At 41.4% G+C, this 18,576-nt stretch overlaps 1 protein-coding gene across 1 annotated transcript; it reads right to left on the bottom strand.

Moving 5' to 3' along the window:
* Positions 1-1,406: 1,406 nt before the first annotated feature.
* LOC149822976 (transcription factor MYB41-like) lies at positions 1,407-2,775 on the bottom strand. Its single transcript, XM_089981345.1, has 3 exons — positions 2,643-2,775; positions 2,252-2,381; positions 1,407-2,145 (listed from the first exon to the last, which is right to left on the bottom strand). The coding sequence occupies exons 1-3, from the start codon at positions 2,773-2,775 to the stop codon at positions 1,407-1,409; spliced, it is 1,002 nt and encodes a 333-aa protein (XP_089837471.1).
* Between the last annotated feature and the right edge of the window lie 15,801 nt (positions 2,776-18,576).

The raw sequence follows: 18,576 nt of genomic DNA, 5'->3' as shown, positions 1-18,576 counted from the left end.
TTATGTCAATTTCTTCCTATTCTCACTATTGTTTTTATTAGTTTTTTTTAATGCTTTTAATTGCTTCACACTTCTTGCATCAATGCATTTCTTAAACAGTTGAAGCATATTTGCATTGGTTAGAGGTGGGGATGAACAATCAAGGCTAAGAAAGTTTTGCTATTCTTGGTCACAAGGTCAATCGTGCTATCAACTTTCACAAGATTCAAGGGAAAAAAAATCACATATTCACAACTTACACTTTCTCATGTTTTACTAACCTTAAAAAAGTGTCGTGAATGTGATTTACAATCACAAAATTTTGAAAATTCAAGAATCACAAGGCATTGCAAACGTGCCCTTGGTTTTCGCTCCATGCATAGCTTCTTAGGCTTGCTTATGGTTTGAACCAACCTTTATTTATGATTAACTAGTTGTCCACGCTTTAATGGACCACTTTATCTGGTTTTTTTGTTTTAGTTTTACTCGGAGAAACCGCCCCAGGCATATAGACCTAACCGCGCTGGCTCAGCCTGCCGTAATATGGACTCTTGGGAAAGCATTTTTTTTTTTTTGGAAAACCCAATCTTGATCAGCTGCGACCAGGATGAGTATGAACCCAGCCAGCTATAGTTTAGGCTTCCACCAATAAAACTCCCGAGGCCCTAAGTAGTACTCTCAGGTCTTGTAACAAGGGATGCACACCCCAGGTATCGAACACGTGACATCCTTTAACTTGGATGCTTTAAGCCCACCCACCTAGACAGGTCGGCCCCATCTAACGCCATGGGCATCTCACCCATTATGTTGATCCGGTCTCGTGTATAAGTGGGACCTATCAGTGGAAAAAGGGCAACACGTGATGATGTGGCATTATCTGACATCATCCTTACACAGGATCGACTGGGGTTGCAATCCACGTGACACGCACGACCAATCAAAAACTCAACAAATGCACAATGTGTTCCCATACCATCCCCTTGCAAGAACCACGTGGATGAGGACAATTTAGTCATTTCATATCCCATGCCCCAAAAAAGGTCGGGAGCCCACCAGGATTTTAAAGGATTTTTAGCTACTTTTGACTCGCCCAAGTATGCAACCATTATTAAGTTTGTGTTTGGGAGGGAATAAGAGGACAGCAGTTAAGCATTCACAACGTATTTTTTCCACAGAGAAAGATGAGGTTAAGCAGACCCCTACCAGTTATACAACCTTACCATTAGGGGTTTGAACTTGCAACGTCCAACACAACAAGGAGACGTGTACTAACTACTCCTGCCAGACAAGCAGAGCGGCAATACAAAATTACTCAACCGTCGCATTGAACCCTATACATAACCGCAATTGTCGCAAATTGCACATAATTAAAACAGCACATATTGTCTCTCACCATATATATATATATAGAGAGAGAGAGAGAGAGATCATAGGCCAAGGGGGTCAAGAGTGGCAAAGCGTAGCAAGTTGCTGCAGTAGATCTCTCTTTCATCTTCAGTCGAGCTGCTTGCATACGTAGACGACGAATTTAAAGGGGTATAGGGCATGGAGTTGGGGGTGGAAAACACAGAGGCCAAGCTGAAACTTTGATCATCTGAATGGAGAGTATAGGATGGAGGGTCCAGGATAGGTTGCTCAGTTGAAGGATAACAAAGATTGTCAAGTAGGAGAGATAAATCTTCTTGTAGATTTGTTGGGGTGTTAAACATATGAGAGTTGGACAGTATCTCATGATCAAGACCTGCTTGCATCAATTGTGAATAGTCCAAAACTTTTGCATTTGATGTGGTGCAATTTGGGATATGGGTAATGTTTTGTGCACTGAAATTTTGACATTGGTTCTCAATTTGAGGGCTTGAAGATTGGTTATCTTGATGGGGAATGAAAACTTGATTGCTTGAAAGGCTTGTATTCTCTCTTTGTGCTAATAGGAGGTTTGTGGATAGCTTGAGCACCTCAGAATTGCAAAGAGGATTGGTACCATGGTTGAGATAAGAAGAGGAAAGAAAGGAGACCATAGTGGAGAAATCCAAGAGATCAAGCCTGGGACTATGAGTCACTGGGTCAATTCCCATTCTTAGAAGCTTTTTCCTTATGTGGGTGTTCCAGTAGTTCTTGATCTCATTATCTGTCCTTCCTGGCAGACGTCCAGCAATGGCAGACCACCTTCAATAACAAAGAAGAAAAAGGTTAAATATATGATTAGTTTCATTCATACAAAGTATAATGAAAGGCTAGCTACTAAATTTTGATTGGGTTAATGAGGCTTTACTTGTTTCCAAGAATGCCATGCAATTGAATAATGGTCTCCTCTTCTTCAGATGTGAATCGACCCCTTCTAATATCTGGCCGTAGATAATTAATCCAACGAAGCCTACAACTTTTTCCACATCTTAATAGATCTGAATAGTTCACGAAAGCAGCTTTCATCATTCGTCTAATCCAAAATGGGTTTAAACATAAATATGTCAACTGTTTTAGATTGCACCACACCATTAGTTTTGAACAACAAAAATTCATTCAGTGAGTTCTCAATATGATTTAAAGAATGTTTTTAATTTTCGTTTCACTTTCTTTTGGTAAAAAAAAAAAGAATCACTATTCGTCATGTAAAGAGAGTGACACCACCAAAAAGTGTTAGCTAGCCTGTTCTTTATACGTACCTGCATTCTTAGGGAGTGTCCTCCAGTTCCCTGTCCCATGCCTCTGAATGTAATCAATCAGCTTCTTATCCTCTTCTGGCGTCCATGGTCCTTTCTTCAGTCCATCTTTGTCACAGCAAGGAACTCTCCCCATCTCTTTCACCTCCTCCTTTGTACCCTTCAATTTCACCCCTCCGAACTCTTTTTTTTTTGTGGGTATCACTCAAAACCCTCAAACTCAAAGGAGAGAGAGAGAGAGAATGGTGGGGTTGTAAAAGCCATGCAGGTGCATAAATAGTGGCCGGTTGAGGAGGGGGGTGGGGGGAGAGAAGTCAACTTAGATTGATTGGTGCCGGCCACCCCTCTGGCTCTCTTCAGCTTCTTTGCAACGTGTCCTTCCTGCCATCGTGCCTCGTGGTGTTTCGTTACTTTTCTTTTTTCAAATCTTTTCCCATTGAAGTGAGAAAGCAAACCCAAGCTGTTTAGAAGATTTAACAACAGGGATCATGTTCAGTGTGATTACACACTTTTACTGTGCCCACATCTGACAGTCTATATCGCGAAGATGGAGGGTGATCAGGTGCAACAGCACACTAAACTTGTGCAATCTCATTGCATCTGATCCTCCCTCCGTCAGCAGGGCCATGTAAAAGCCTTTTCTCCAGGGATTCACGTTGGCAGCTAGCCATTAATGACGATTTTATGGCTCGTCTCGGTTTATCCGATACGATACGGAGTGAAATACGTATTATAGGTTTGCTAAGGGTCGGCGGTGGGGACCAGAATGGTTCGCCTTGGCTCGGCTCTTCCAAAGCTCATTTAAAATAAGCTTGACAAGTCAAGTTTACAAACTGCTTGTAAAGGGTTACTGAGAAGAGTATGAGAAAAGGGTGCCCGGCTTGGCTTGGCTCAGCTCATGGAGGTTCACTCAGCGAGTGTAGTCTTACATTACACTGCAGAACCTATCATGGGCTAATTAAGAGGTCATGTTCATCATAGCCTTGTTTGGGTGTCCATGGTGTAAAACTAGAGTACTTCCTTTGCCACTAAGAATATTTTTTTTGTTAGTTTCTTTTTTTTTTTTATCTGGAGAAACCGCTCAGGCTTAGAGACCTAGCCATGTTGGCTCAGCCTGCCTGCAGTACTTACGGTTGCTGTGCTGTCAGTGTAAAACTCCAAGAGCTTACCCCTCGATCCCAAGGAGTCGCCAAGGTTCGGCCATGCCCGTAGGATTTGAATCTAGATTGCCCAACAAACTGTCTAAGCCCAATCCCACTAGGCCAAACCCCTTGGGTCGCTTTTTCTGTTAGCTTTGACCTTGTGGCAAGGCAAGGGATGCACACCTTGAATATCGAACTTGTGATATCTGTCAACTTGAATGCTTTAAAAAAGACAACTGCCCATTCTACGCTATAAGAATATTGGAACCGACTCAGTTGGTCTGGGAATCAACTCGTTTGGGGGAATCGGTTTGGTGAAGGGGGGCATTGTCAAGCAGTTTATGATTTGGGCTGTAAATTGGCCGTGGCTCCGAGCAGGTGTGGGCCCAGTTTATGTTTGACTTTCAACATGAAGGAGTGGGCTTAGAGCTGTCTATGGCCGGACTTAATCTGGATCCAACTTTGAGGTGCTAATACTGACAAGGCCAGGCCCGGCTCCGATAGTTAGAATTAGACCTTGTGAGGTCTCTATTTTTTCGATATTTTGCATATGAAAGGATTGGATCTTAATCAGGTCTCTGGGTGGATTTCCAAAGCCTATTCAGGTTTGTATGCTGTCTTTTATCGACAAAAAGCCCTCTCCATTCAGGTTGGATTCTTGTCTGGCCCGGAACCCAGTCCACATCAGGTTGAACTCAAGGAAGTCCAACCTGGATCCTGGTGATGGCCATTATTCACTCAAAATTTCGAAGTCATGCAACATGGTCCTGTATTTCTAAATTCTAATTTTTCTAGACTCGTCTTTAGTGGACCCCAATTAGAATGACATTTCAAATTGACCCGTATGTATGGATCTGGATCCAGAACTGAGTTAGGATTTACACTGCAATCTATTGATATTGATCAGATTTTCCTTAGCATAACTTGCAACTCCCTCGAAACAGAATAAGTGGTCAAGTGATACGTTATCTCATAGACTATATATAGATACAGTGTGGTAGAATTAATACAACATGATTCAGCTGGATCACGGGTCATATTGAAGTCAAGGGCTCCAAACTATCAGGCTAGTCAACGGCTCTCAAGCTCATTGAAGGCTCATTACAAATGTTAGGTTCATGGCGCATGCCCATAGGAATGTAAATGGTTCGGATTCAGATCGGATGTTGGCCAATACCATGGATGTTCACTAAACGGATTTGGATGGCAAAAAGCTCATACAGCTCTGCTTTTTTCATGTAATTAAATGGATTTGGATATCTGTCAAATTCAGATATCTATCGGATTCGGTAACAAAAAATCAAAACCATATCTTCATCCGATTATAATCAGATATGGTTTGGGCTTACCAAATGCAACTAAACAGAATCAAATTCGGTCAAATATCAGATAAAATCTGGTTCATTGATATCCCTACATGTCCGTGTGTCTAGACTGCACAAAACAAGACCGGGATTCGACTCACTAAACATGAACAACACTGCATTTTCTATCGGTATGATTCGGCTCCTCGGACTCGATAATGGACTCCGAATTTGACCCTGCTTTGATCATCCACACTGACAGCCCAAGCACTTTTACTATTGCACTGAGAGGTGGTCCTCGGGTGGGTGCGACTTACTGAGTTTAAGTAGGCTAAGGACCTGATCTAACCCACTTACTTCGATCTAAGCCATGGCTTGAGTCCGAGTCTACATATTGGTACTTGGGCTCTAAACGAGACAGCTTCAAACGCTCAAAAAGTGTAGCAATTCAAGCCAGCACAAAAGTATAGCAATTAAACTTAACTGTTTCCCCCACCAAGTGTTGTAAATAAACATGTGATCTCATAAAACTTTCCAACCTGTGAAACCAATTGATGCCCACCAATTTTGCTACCTCGCAATTATATTCAATGCAATGACGTGGGCGTAGGAGACTATGTGTCAAGCCAGGGAGGCCTCTCACACATGCATGGGACCCACCTCAAGGACAAGCCTCGATCCAATCAACTGTTAATAAGCTGCCACGTCATAGTGGTGACCTGTAATCTGGCCTAGCTACCTGGCAGCAGTATAGCTCTCCAAAATGACACCTGATAGCAGACAGGGGTCCCAAGGGAAGATCAAATTTTCTCTCTCAAGATCTGGAAAATTCAAGGGGGAGGAGAGTTTGTGGATTCAATCTCCTTTCTTATCTTATCATGGTTCTTATGTCAAATAGTATTTAATCCTTGTGTTATATATGTTGTTTAGTTGCTGCATTTCTATTGGATCATATTATATTTGTATGTGTACAGTAGTTTGATTCCTGCTCTATTTTATTACAAATTTATTGTACCACGACCACCACCATCATCATCAACATTGATCATATTATATGTCGGTAAATATCATTACCTAATCCTATTACTCTGTTTACTGTATGATACAATCAACATGATGTCAATGGATTGGATTTTATCCCATTTCTGGCCGAACTTGATTTCATTACTTGAATTTGGTAAGTAAAAACTATATCCGGTTATAATCAGATACAAATATGGTTTTGATTTTTTGCTATCTCCGGTTATAATCAGATACAGATATAGTTTTGATTTTTTGCTATCGAATCCAACCCGATCGAGATTGAATTTGACAGGTATCTGAATCCATTTACATGTAAAAAAGCAGATCTGGTGTGAGCTTTTCACCATCTGTATCCATGTGGGTATCCATTAAGCCAACTTTGGTTAGTTGAATATGGTATTGGCCACATCCAATTCGGATCCAAACTGTTTACGTCCCTACTCAAAGAATATTCTGTTGAATTCTGAACACTGCAATCCTGGTGATTTTGCATATCTAAGAGGTGCTTGAACGCATCCATCTATCCAGAAAAGTGGGTTAAGTGGGTGTGTCCAAGCACCTTATTATGGATAAATTCTTGATTGAAAAGAGGGGACTATGAGTTCTAGGCAGAAGACCATATTTCAGTTCAATGAATGAAAATCCAGTTGGAGTTTGGCTCAATTGATCCATAACTAAGTAAATCTTCTTCAATCTTTCTACTATTGTTTTGGTACAGGCCCAAATTAATTAAGCCAGTAGGATGTACAACAAGTCTAGTAAGTGTTTTCCTTTATATGTGGATTTAGCAAGTAGGTCTGGTGTTGGATCTGAACCTATGTCACAATGATTCATTGACACAAGGACACATGGCACGAGCTTGACAGGCAAGTTCAAAAAAAAGTTCATAAATAGGACACGAGGACATGCATTTTTTTAATTTTTAATCAATAAAAAAATATTTTTGATATTTAATGGTAAAAAATGCATGTTTTATTGAAGAGATAATAAAAAAAAGTATTAAATTTTTATTAAAATAATGCCCTATGTGTCAGTGCATGTGTCAGTGTGAGTGTGTCTGCTTGTGTCATCAGACACACACCCAAAATGGTGTGTCCCTGTGACATAGGTCTAAGCTAGGAAAACACATAAATAGGGATGACAGTGGACCCGGGCGGGAGTGGGGACAAGGTCTTCACCCCTGCCCCATCTCAAAATCCTGCCCTCCATCCCCGCACGGGTTTTGATTTTAACCTTCATCCCCATTTCATGACCGCCATTCTCGGTCCATACAGGGCGAGGCAGGGCAGAAGCCCGTTTTCCCTAGGTCCGCTGCCATCTCTATCAGGGTTGGGGCGGGGTGGGGATTGGGGAATGGGATAGGGCGGGGCGGAGAAAAGTGTAAGTTTATCCTCGCCTCCATCCCCGCAAGGGTTTTGATTTTAACCTCAATCCCCGCCTCCATCCCGGGTTCAAACTAGGAGAGGCTGGGCGGGGCCCCATTTTTCCCGGGTCCCCTGCCATCCCTAAACATAAACGGTGTATAAGTAAATTTCAAGTCTGAAGTTTTCCTGATTTTAACCCATTTGCAGAATAAGGCATGTCTATTAATCTTGAGTTTAGTCAGTAACTAACAATACAAGATAGATCATGGGCGATCTGACCAAGTTTTAAGTCAATGTGACAAATCCTGTGGATCTCGCAAAAATCATGTGATGTTTTAACAATTCAGTTTTTTCTTAAGAAAATCACCTAAATTTTTTGGCATATATAAAATATAAATATATGCAAAAATGCACATTTAGGACTATTAATGAAATATAAAAAAAAAACAAATAAACTGTCATATTAATATCGTGGTAAATGACACCTTTTTTGGATATCATATTAGCCTCTGAAAATATCATGATATTTTCAAAATATTTGGCGATATTTGCGACACATTTTCAGTCAATACATCATTTCACCCTCTGTATAAACACTCGTTGAGTGTTGGATTGAGTCACAATTCGTTCAAATGGCAATGTGATATTTTAGGTTGGAAAGTCATGAAAATAAAAGGCATTTCACAAAAGAGAGTTATGTCCATGTGGTCAGCAGGGTCCTGTACCAAGCTGAAAGCCCAGGATCAAATGCTGCTGGTGCATAGGGGATGCCGAGCTTTGTCACTATGATGCAAACAGATCAATTTCGGATATCAAAATACATTTAGAAATCAGATTGATTTGGATCTGGAACAGCCAAAATTTGCAGATTTAGCTTCCTGAATCCAACCCATTTTGCAACCCCATTATCACGGTTGGGGCACATAAGGCTGGGTGGTCGTGTCCTCAACTTGGAGTTTTACCTAAGGAGGTGGGCTCATTAAGTGACCAAAGTTCTGGGTAAGGGTTTTCTTTTGCCATAATATATATATATATATATATATATATATATATATATATATATATATATATATATATATATATATATATATATATATACTTCACAACAGATATACATTAGGGTAAGTTTAGGGGGATGCGTGGTTTTTGAATACTTAAAGACTTGTTCAAGTGAATAATGATTTAAACTGCTTTCTTAAAGTAGGGTTTACCGTTGAGGAAACCAGATTTTATGAATGAAATCCAGATTCTTCACAATTTGACAGAAGGATGTGTGGAACTAATACCTAGAGTTAGTTTCTATTAGTGGCATAATGTTCCCCTCCCATAAGACTCATATGAACACTTGCCTAGTAAGGATTAGTTTCACTTCTTTAAAAAAATGGGCCATGCATTTCATGATTGTTTAACACTCACAGCTACTAAACTATTATGTGCCCTGAGAGCACAAAAGCAACTAACCTCTATTCCTTGTGACTCTATATTGCTACAAAACGAGGTAGTAATGATTCATGAATGAGGTGTCCCTTCTTAACTATAAATTTTGTGAGTAGGATAAGGGCATGTTTGATGGCTTGTCCAAGGTTGGACAAAATGAACAAAAAGAATGGAACAGAGCATTAATTCTATTCGTTCTGTAACAATTGTTCTAAGTCCAATGTTTGTTTGAACCGTACTCAAATGCTATGTTCCAATTGTCTGTTGTTTGATGATGATGTGCCCCTAGGTCGGATTGCACTGTAACAATCTACAGTGGAACCCGTTCAGTTTCTCAAGGTCGATCACCGACAGCTGTAGCAGTGGAAGCTGTGAAAAAATGGGGTTTCACCCCCTGTCCCTGCTAACCCCCTTGTTGCAGCCGACCACACTGGTATCAACGATGGCAGCCGTCAACGGCCAGCCATCGTCGACATTGGCCATCGTCGGCGACAGAAAATTGCTAGCAGAAATTTCGGCAATGCTTGTCGGAGATGGGAGATTGCGATGATTTTTACGCCGCTCGGTATAGTTCTTTGTGTGCAGGTGCCATTTTTCTGGAGAGCACATCACCGTCGGTGGGCATCAACTATGGGCAGGTGGCGAACAACCTCTCATCGCCGAATCAGTTACATAACCATCGGGAACGAGGTGCTCACTGAAAATGACTCGTCATTGGTCGGGTGCCTCGTTCCGGCGATGCAGAACGTTTACATCGCTCTATAAACCCTAGGGTTGGGGGGATATGGTGGAGGTGACGTCTACGCACTCGCTCGCCATTCTGAATCGTCCTACCCGCCGTTGAGCTGCCGATTTCGGCGAGATCTTGCCGGATCGATTCAGTCTCTACTAGGGTTCCACGGGCGGACCGGATCGTCATTCCAGATTAACGCCTACATGTCAGACTCAAAGCACATCTCCCTCGACTACGTCATTTTCTGGGAGAACGTCGGAATCTTGGACCCCGACACCGAGCTTCACTACGATAACATGTTGTTCGCCCAAATCGATGCCATGCACGCCGCACTAGAGGCGAAGGGGAATCTGAGGGTAAAGGTGTCAGAGACGGGGTGGTCGTCGAAGGGGGACCCACAGAAGACTGGCGCTTCATTGGAGCAAAGGGGGACGCCGAAGCACGGACGTGGGGCTGGAGGTGTACATGTTCACCCTATTCAATGAGAACCTGAAGCTCGGGCCGACGTCGGAGAAGAACTACATGCTCTTCAAGTCTGACGGGACGCCGGCGTATGCCATCAGGTTTGACTCCACCAAGCTCAGCCCGCAGTCGGGTGATGGAAGAGGAGGCGTAGATGGCGAAGGAGAACTCGAGATCCGATAGGAACCAAGAGCTCGCGGGCGCGCCCGTCGAGAAATTTTTGTTCCTTTCATTCCTGTTATTTTTGTAATAGGGGGGAGGGTGGAACAAAAATAACATACTTATAAGAACGTGGTAGACGCATGAAACGTCGCCCACCGTGTCCAATGTTTGTCAAAAATCATCGTTCTTAGCGTAATTTTCGTCTGAATCACGCTGAGAACAACGCATCAAATGTACCCTAAAGGACTGGTTTATATTTTGTTAGTGAACACAAATTTATATAGGGATTTGGTAGGGTATCATATCTAGCTTTTGAGATATTAATTCTAGACAACTTTTTTTGTTTGATAACTGAAGAAAATCCTCACCGAGAACTTGGCCACTTAATCGTTCTTGCTTAATGGGCCTGCCTCCCTGGGAAATTCCTTAGGCAGCTAGTTTTGTGTTGTGTAGCAAATTTGTATTTTCTTTTCACATGCATAAAAAAGAAAAGTGAAATAAAGAGCCAATAAATTAGTAAAAATATAGACAGCAGTAAGGAACTTGGGAGAAACGGGGCCCCACCTCAACTCGCTCCGTTTGGACTGAGGATGGAGGATATGAAATGGGGAATGGAGGTTAAAATCAAAACCAATGTGTGATGGACTTACTTTTCCCCCACCCCACTTCGCTCCGCTCCGCCTCATCCCCGATCCTCATCAAGAAATTTACTATTATACCCTTATACATATATATATATATATATATATATATATATATATATATATTCCTAATCCTAACATAAAACCCTTTCTTGAATCTCTCCTCTCTCTTTTTTTCTCTTTCCTCTAACTAGCCACGTGAGCTCCTATTTCTCTCATCTTCTTTCTATAATGACGAAAGGCGACATCGGCAGAAGGCAACATCAGCAAAAGAATTGAGAAAATAGGGCTCCACTCTGCCTCGCCTCATTTGGATAAGATATGGAGGATATGAAACAAGGAATGAATCTGGGATAAAGATTAAAATCAAAACTCATGCGAGGATGAAGGTAGAAGATGGAGGCAAAATTTTAAAACGGGGCAGGGGTGAAGACCTTGTCCCCTCCTGTAAAACCTGAAAAAAAAAAACTTGAATTTGGGTCCGACCCGGACCCGGAGGCACCGCCTCTCTCGCGTCTTCAAAAGACAACGAGGCAGAGGGTTTCAAATATGAAACCCCTCTCCTTCTTTCTCATTCTCTCTGCACTCTCCTCTTTCACCCTACGCCAACCCCCTCACTGCCACTCTTCCCCCGACTCTCTCTTCGCCTCTGCCCCTCTCGACTCTCTCTATGCACTTTCTCCCCTCGACTCTCTGCTCGACGGAGACCCCCCGACAACCTCGTTTCCCCAGCGGCCACCAGCGAGCTTCTCTGGCGACCCCCCAGGTATGCCTCTTCTCCTCTCTCCTCTCTGATCCTCTGCCTCTCTATCTCCTTCTCCCCTTCCCCTTTTTCTCTTCTTTTGTCGGCAGGGGGCGAGGCCCCTGCCTTCTTGTGTTTCCCGGATGGGGGCTTCGCCCCTCTGCCTTGTGTTCCCCGACAGAGGAGTTTGCCCCCTGCCTTGTGTTTCCCGGCAAAGGGCTTCGCCCCCCTGCCTTCTTATGTTTCCCGGCAGGGGGCTTCGCCCCACTACCTTGTGTTTTTCGGTAGGGGGCGAGGGCCATGCTTCCTTGTGTTTCTCAACAGGGGGCTCTGATCCCCTGCCTTCTTATGTGTCCTGGCAGGGGGCGAAGACCCCCCTGCTCTCCTGTTGCTTGAGTTGGGCGAGGGAGGGTGACACCTTCCCTGCCCTTTCCTTTCAACAGGGGAGGGGCATAACCCCTCCCTGTCTCCTTGTTTCGGTCGAGGAGGATGAGGCCCCCCTCGTCCTCTGGCAGGTCGACAGGGGCTGGACCCCTGCCGCCTGAGTCTTCTATAGTTAGGGAGCGGCTTCTCCCTACCTCTGTCTTCTCGGTTTTGGCAGGGGCTGGCCCCCTGCCTCTACTGCTTTGGTTGGCAGGGAGCAGACCTGTTCATTGACAGAAAGTAGAGGCTCTCCTCCCTTGTTCTTGCCGCGCTCTGCTAAGCAGGGCTCGTACCCCTGGCTTCTGCCTCTGCAACTTGTCTATAGGGATCGAAGTATCTTATTTTGCTTCACATCGAGTCTTGTCGGACCCACCTCCTATTGTTTTTTTTTTGTGTTAGCTTGCTAAGATTGTCGCTTTTGCAGCTCGTACGACGGATCCCACTCGCGCTCCGCGAGCCGTCAATCGTTTACACCCGCAGGCGACAACAAGCTTGTAACTCCCCAAGGTAGAAGAAGATTACACGGAGAACTTGGATAATTGAATTGAGTTCAATTAACTAAAAAGGATAATTAAATAAATATATATATGTATATATATTTATACGAGTACGCAGTTAACTCAAAGATGGGGTTTCATAGTCTTTGTCCTTTACTTTCTATTAGTCTTTACTTTGCAGTCGCACTCTGTGCCCAGGCTTTACGTTTGCACTCCTGGTCACAGTCTTTACTTTGCCATCGTGCTTTGTGCCCAAGCTTTGCGTTTGCACTTCTGCTCACAGTCTTTACCTTGCAGTCGTGCTATGTGCCCAGTCTCCCGTTTTTGCAAATGTTTCGCTACTGTCATGTTATTGCAAATGACGCTCAAGTCTTCGCTGATTGCATGTTCAATCAGGCATCCTTGTGGAGGATGCAAGAGGAATTTACCAATCTCCCTCTTGCGATAAGAGTTGAGTCGGAGGCTTAACAATACATCATCGTCTCAGGAGAGGGATCCTTAGCCAGGATCCTGTCTTTTCGAGTGAGAAGTCCTGCAAAGCAGTGTTTGAGAAATGTTGCATATTTGCGAAACACTTTTGTTGAGGTTCCTAGTGAGGAACTACACCCCTTTCATCCTAGAATACTTGTAGTCATGCACTACACACTAGTACTGCGATGATCGGATGAGACGGTCGTGCGATTTTGAATAGTTTTAAATGCACAATGCTATAATCACATCAAATGGTGAATGATTCACCTTCACAGGCAAGATGCTTGAGTGATTGAAAGACCACAGGATTAGAATGAGTGGTTAGTTAAGCAACCCCTAACACACTCATTCGCTTCTTGTTGTCTGTCAATGGAGAGGACAAAGCAGTGAAAAAACTCCAATTGATAGGTTGTTAACAACCACTCCACGGGCAAAGATCCAGCCTCCCCAGTCATTGGAGTTAGGGGAATGGACTACCAGACATTATCCTAGGTGGTAGATCCCATTAACTTCTGCAGAAGTTGGATGCATCTGTGGTACTGCTTACCTGGCTTTGGGGAATTCTCTCTCGACTGAAAGTGGTCCCCCTTAGGAGCAGACTCAACTAGCTATTCGGGTTATTGAAAATACATAGAATAACAAACGTGTGAACTAGTCTCCGTTGTTTCTATATTTTTGTCTACGCATACCTGCATGCCAGTAATATCGAAACATAAAGTCTGTTCACACTAGTTGATGGGTCATAAGACTTTCGTGTGCCTTAGTTACATATTTTTTGTCAAGTAAAAGCTTATCGATGAAATTATGTATGACTTTGTGTATCCCCAAGATGCTTATGATTATGATGCTTATGTTAGCATATAGGTGAATGACATGTCGCACCGACAAATGATTAGTTTAGACTATTTAGGTGAATAACACATCACGCCTATATAGTTTTATTGCAGAGAATTGTGTTATGATTGCCTAAGTGAATATAGCATACTTGTATAACATGATTCATAAGTATCTTGAATTTGATTAAAATGTCTTAAAGATATGTGTGTGAGTTACAAGCTAGAAAGATCAAATGCGATGTGCTCTGAGATAAGAATTGTGAATGCATATGATGATGCAATGATTTGAATATTTGCACATATAACTTGAATCCTATGTAAATTTATTGAACTACGTAGGAGTTACATATATTGATGTTTAGTTTATTCATATTATGTAATCAACATGTTCTCATGTGTATAAAACTCATGCTTTGTTTATGCATGCTTTGAGGTCCTATTTGAGGAATGCAATGTTCCTGGTGGCAATGATACAATGTGTAGTATTATATGATTTTGTATGATGTGATTGAAATTCCGTGTGATAAGAAATGTTGAAAGCATGCGATAAATGTTCATGGTTCATGAGACCTTATTGGAGGAATGTGTGATCTTGTGATTTGTTTTACCATGTGAAGTGATACGATGCATATTGCTGATATACATGCTTGTGCCCATATTGGTGGCTACTGACCCCAAGAGTGGTCAATTGTTCGGAGCAATCGATTGTATTGATGCATGTATCATTGAGTATGATATTTGTTGAGGACCTGATCTCCAAAGGATTATCAGCGAGGGTATGTATGATCATGATCAGGTGACCCGACTAGAGTGGTAGATCTCTGTGAGGATGCACACTGTCCAAGAGCGAGTAGCCGCAAAGATAGCAAACTCTTGTGAGGAAGTGTATGGTCCAAGACCAGGTATACTATCTACGGCGGCAGTTTCTTGTGAGGTTGTATATTTCTCAGACCAGGTGATCTGGCATTGATCTTGTTAATTATACTAGTGGCTATCGACCTTGAGAGCGGTCATTTGTGTTTAGGCGTGTATCACAATAATTTTTATTGAATATGGTATTTGTTGAGGATCGAGTTCCCAAAAGATTCTCTGTGAGAGTATGTATGATCAAGATTTGGTAATCGACTAGAGCGATAGAATCTCTGTGAGAAAGTACACTGTCCAAGAGCGGGTAGTTGCAAAGACTGTGAAATCCTGTGAGGAAGTGTATTGTCCAAGACGAGGTATACCATCTAGCAGTGGCAGAGCCAGGGGTGGGCATGGGTGGGCAGTCGCCCACCCCAGAATTTGAAACCGAAAAAAAAATACTGTGCTTCCAGCTATATTTCGTAAAGAAACAAAGAATCTGATTTTAACTCTTGTATGCTAATGCCTACCGCTATGTGTGTTTTAATTTGTCTGGTGTGTGACAAACAGAAAATAAGTGTATGTTTACTTTTAATCCAGCAATTTGTTCAGGATATTATCGTCCGTGGTGTGTTGTCATTTAGATGCAGTTTGTTTTAGGTGGCGAGCACTCGCCCAGGACAGCAATCAACAAGTGCTGCTGACACGTTTATGTCTTCCCGTGGCAGCGGTATCACATACACCCTAAGATTCCACCTAATCTGGACCCGCGTCTGTCACTCCCCGAGTTCGAATCTGCATTCAACCGAGTTCTGGATTGTGCGTTTTAAGCTTTAGAAGCTGCTTTCGGAAAGCAGCGTAATGTTCTGGTTCCTTGCAGTTTATTTGAGTTGAATGTATGCAAGACTGATCTCAAATGATTTGAGTATATTGTGATAAATATTGTTGGTTTTTTTTACATTGATAACCAATAGATTTCAATATAATTCAAAGACTTATTTAAGTTTTATCTCTTCACCAACGACTGTGCCTCCAACCAATTTTTTTTGGCTCAGCCATTGATCTGAATAAATGGATCGTTCTTCAAGACCATAGCATTGTCCCCGAGACCCGAGGTCTGCCCACCCAACGAAAAACTCCTGGCTCTGCCACTGCCATCTAGGGCAGTAATTCCTTATGAGGTTGTACATTTCTCAGACCAAGCAATCCGACGTGGAACTTGTGATATTTGATTACCATAAAAAGTTATGGTGAGCTGTGATGATCTTTTGAGATTGATTGAAATAACCAGTTATGAATCTATAGATTTGCCTTTCTATTTTAGCATGATTATATGAAGCTGTGATGATCTTCTGAGATTGATTGAAATAGACAGTTATGAATCTATAGATTTGCCTTTCTATTTTAGCATGATTATATGTTGAACCCAGATGTGAGAATCAGATCTTTATTGATTTTAGATCATGTTTTGGACCTTCTATGGAAGCGTGAGTTTTTCTGAGAAAGTATGACGCCTTAAGCGAGTCATAACAGGTGACAGTTGATCGCGTAAGGCCTTGAGAGATGTGAATAAATTAAGGTTGTTTAGGACAAAGATTTTGTTAGAAATAGTGAGAGCGACAAACGATGACCTGATAATGATTAAATGCAGAGACCCCGTTCAGGGAACGAAAACAAGCTAGAGCAATGTCTCATTGTGTCTCTTCATCCATGTCGAATCAAGTTGAAGATAACATTCTTATAGTCTTATGCTGAACCCTTTTTATGGCACTGTATGAACTCTTGTGAAGACAAAAGTTTAATCACACATACGTTTTGTTCAATCGAGTTTTGCACTGCTTACTTGCTTTGAACTGCTTACCTGCTTTGAACTGCTTACATGTTTAACTGTTGATCTATTTTAAACTGCTTAGCATGCTGAATTAAATGCTCTTAAATCAGTTTTTTGTAGTCTCTCTTATGCACCTACTAGTTTTTCGTGAAACTAACTCATTCTATAGGTACAGGTGATGATTAGGTACACCACGGGCAATGGCGCGATGACAAGATGACTTCAAGATTTCCTTTTCCTGCTCTTAGCTCGCGTCCTAGACATTTTTGGTTTTTTTCATGGATTTTTCTTTAGATATCTGAATTTTGTACTATTTGAAAACTTCTTTAAATAAAAGTGGCTTTTCAAAGTGTTTTACAAGTATCATGTGTAGTGAGTTTTGGTTCTTTTAGCTAACGTGCCCAAAGTTGTCAGCTTGCCTTTCTAAATTCAATAAAAGAATTATCTTCTGCTGATTACATAAACAAACTCTGAAAGGAAAGAGATTTTCTTCTAGTTTCTTGCATGTTTTCTGAAAGGTTCGCAAGTTTAAAATTTTGGGGTGTTACACCTCCTTCACCTCAGTCCACTCCTATCCCTAAACATCAGGGTGGTTATGAGGGTGTTGAGATAAAGACATCAGATTAAACCATGCCGGTGCATAGTTGTTTTCGTAGCTTTCATAGGTGGGTCATGCAAGGCAGGTCATGGGGCTCCACCCGGGGGTTTTCTTGATTTTGCGAGGGTTCCTCATCATGAAAAAAAGTAGCAAAAATATACAAGTATATATATTAGAGAGGAGCACAAGTATATTTCTTCCAAAATTATTTTGTTTGTCCGCTTCTTACTCTACTTTCCTTATTAGTAAAAGAGAACACAACCACACCATCACACAACAAATAAAGGGGCACTCAAAGTTTAATATAGTTCGATGAATAAACACCTACATACATGGTGGGTTCTATCTCAGACACTCAACAATGTGTGTGAGGTTTTCACTATTTATACAATGTTACATCTAATATAGGAGTCAACCTCTACAGATGAGGATCCCTACATCATCACAAAATGGTTATAGGAAGATCCCATTTGATTCGATAAAGTTTTATCATAACTCTTCCTAGGTAGTGTTCCATTTGGTGAGGATTCATTGTTATCTTGAGTGCTATCATAACTCCTCCGGGGTGGCATCCCATTTGACGAAGAGTTGTGATTATTTGAAGTATCCTCAACTCACCCTTATCAATTCTATTCATAATTTTTTTTGTTATTAGAAAATGGTCGCAACTAAAGAGCTAGCTGCTTGGAGAGCAACTTGTTGTATCATTTCTTTGATGTTGATATGGTATGTTTTTATACTTTGCATACTTACAAATAAATTTCTATGTGCACAATTTCATTACACTAGATTTATGTTGCAGCTCTTAATTTCTTTCAAATCGGGCTATGAGCACTAGTTTTTTGAGAAATTAACATGAAGAAAAATGATCTTAGGTTGTACAATTCTATATCGAACACATATTTAGTAGATAAAAACTTCAAAAAAATAGTACGATAACATAACTTACTCAATAATGTAATTACTTTTTTATGTATGTTTGTTATCTCTTTTTCGTGCATATGTGTTGTAGGTTCTTTTTTTTTTAGCGTAATTTAGGTTCGACTATTATAAAGATTGGACAATGCAGAGGATGGAGGGTATTCCTCATCAAAAAAATAAATAATTATTTTATATTTGTTTGTTAACTCATTTCGTATATGTACATGTTTTTCATTTGGTATTTTCTCATTTTACATGAATGATTGTGGTAGATTTGTCAATCAGCATATGCAGTATTTGGGTAGAAATTAAAAATTGAACTTCACCTAGGTATATATTTATATGTCAGTTGTTCACTAGTTTGAGATGTTTGTTGGAGTCAGTTATTTGCTAATAAAGGGTTATTTTCAGCAAGATGTCACATATACAAAGAATTGTATGATCAAGTTCTACAAGTATATGAAAGAAATGACTTCCAAAAGTGCCAAAGACAATGAAATGGTG

This window comes from Nuphar pumila, chromosome 11 (genome assembly GCF_984573655.1).
Source record: "Nuphar pumila chromosome 11, dmNupPumi1.hap1.1, whole genome shotgun sequence".
Classification (NCBI taxonomy): Eukaryota; Viridiplantae; Streptophyta; class Magnoliopsida; order Nymphaeales; family Nymphaeaceae; genus Nuphar; species Nuphar pumila.
Note: the sequence above shows the minus strand (reverse complement) of the source record. Positions and strands in the feature narration are given on the sequence as shown.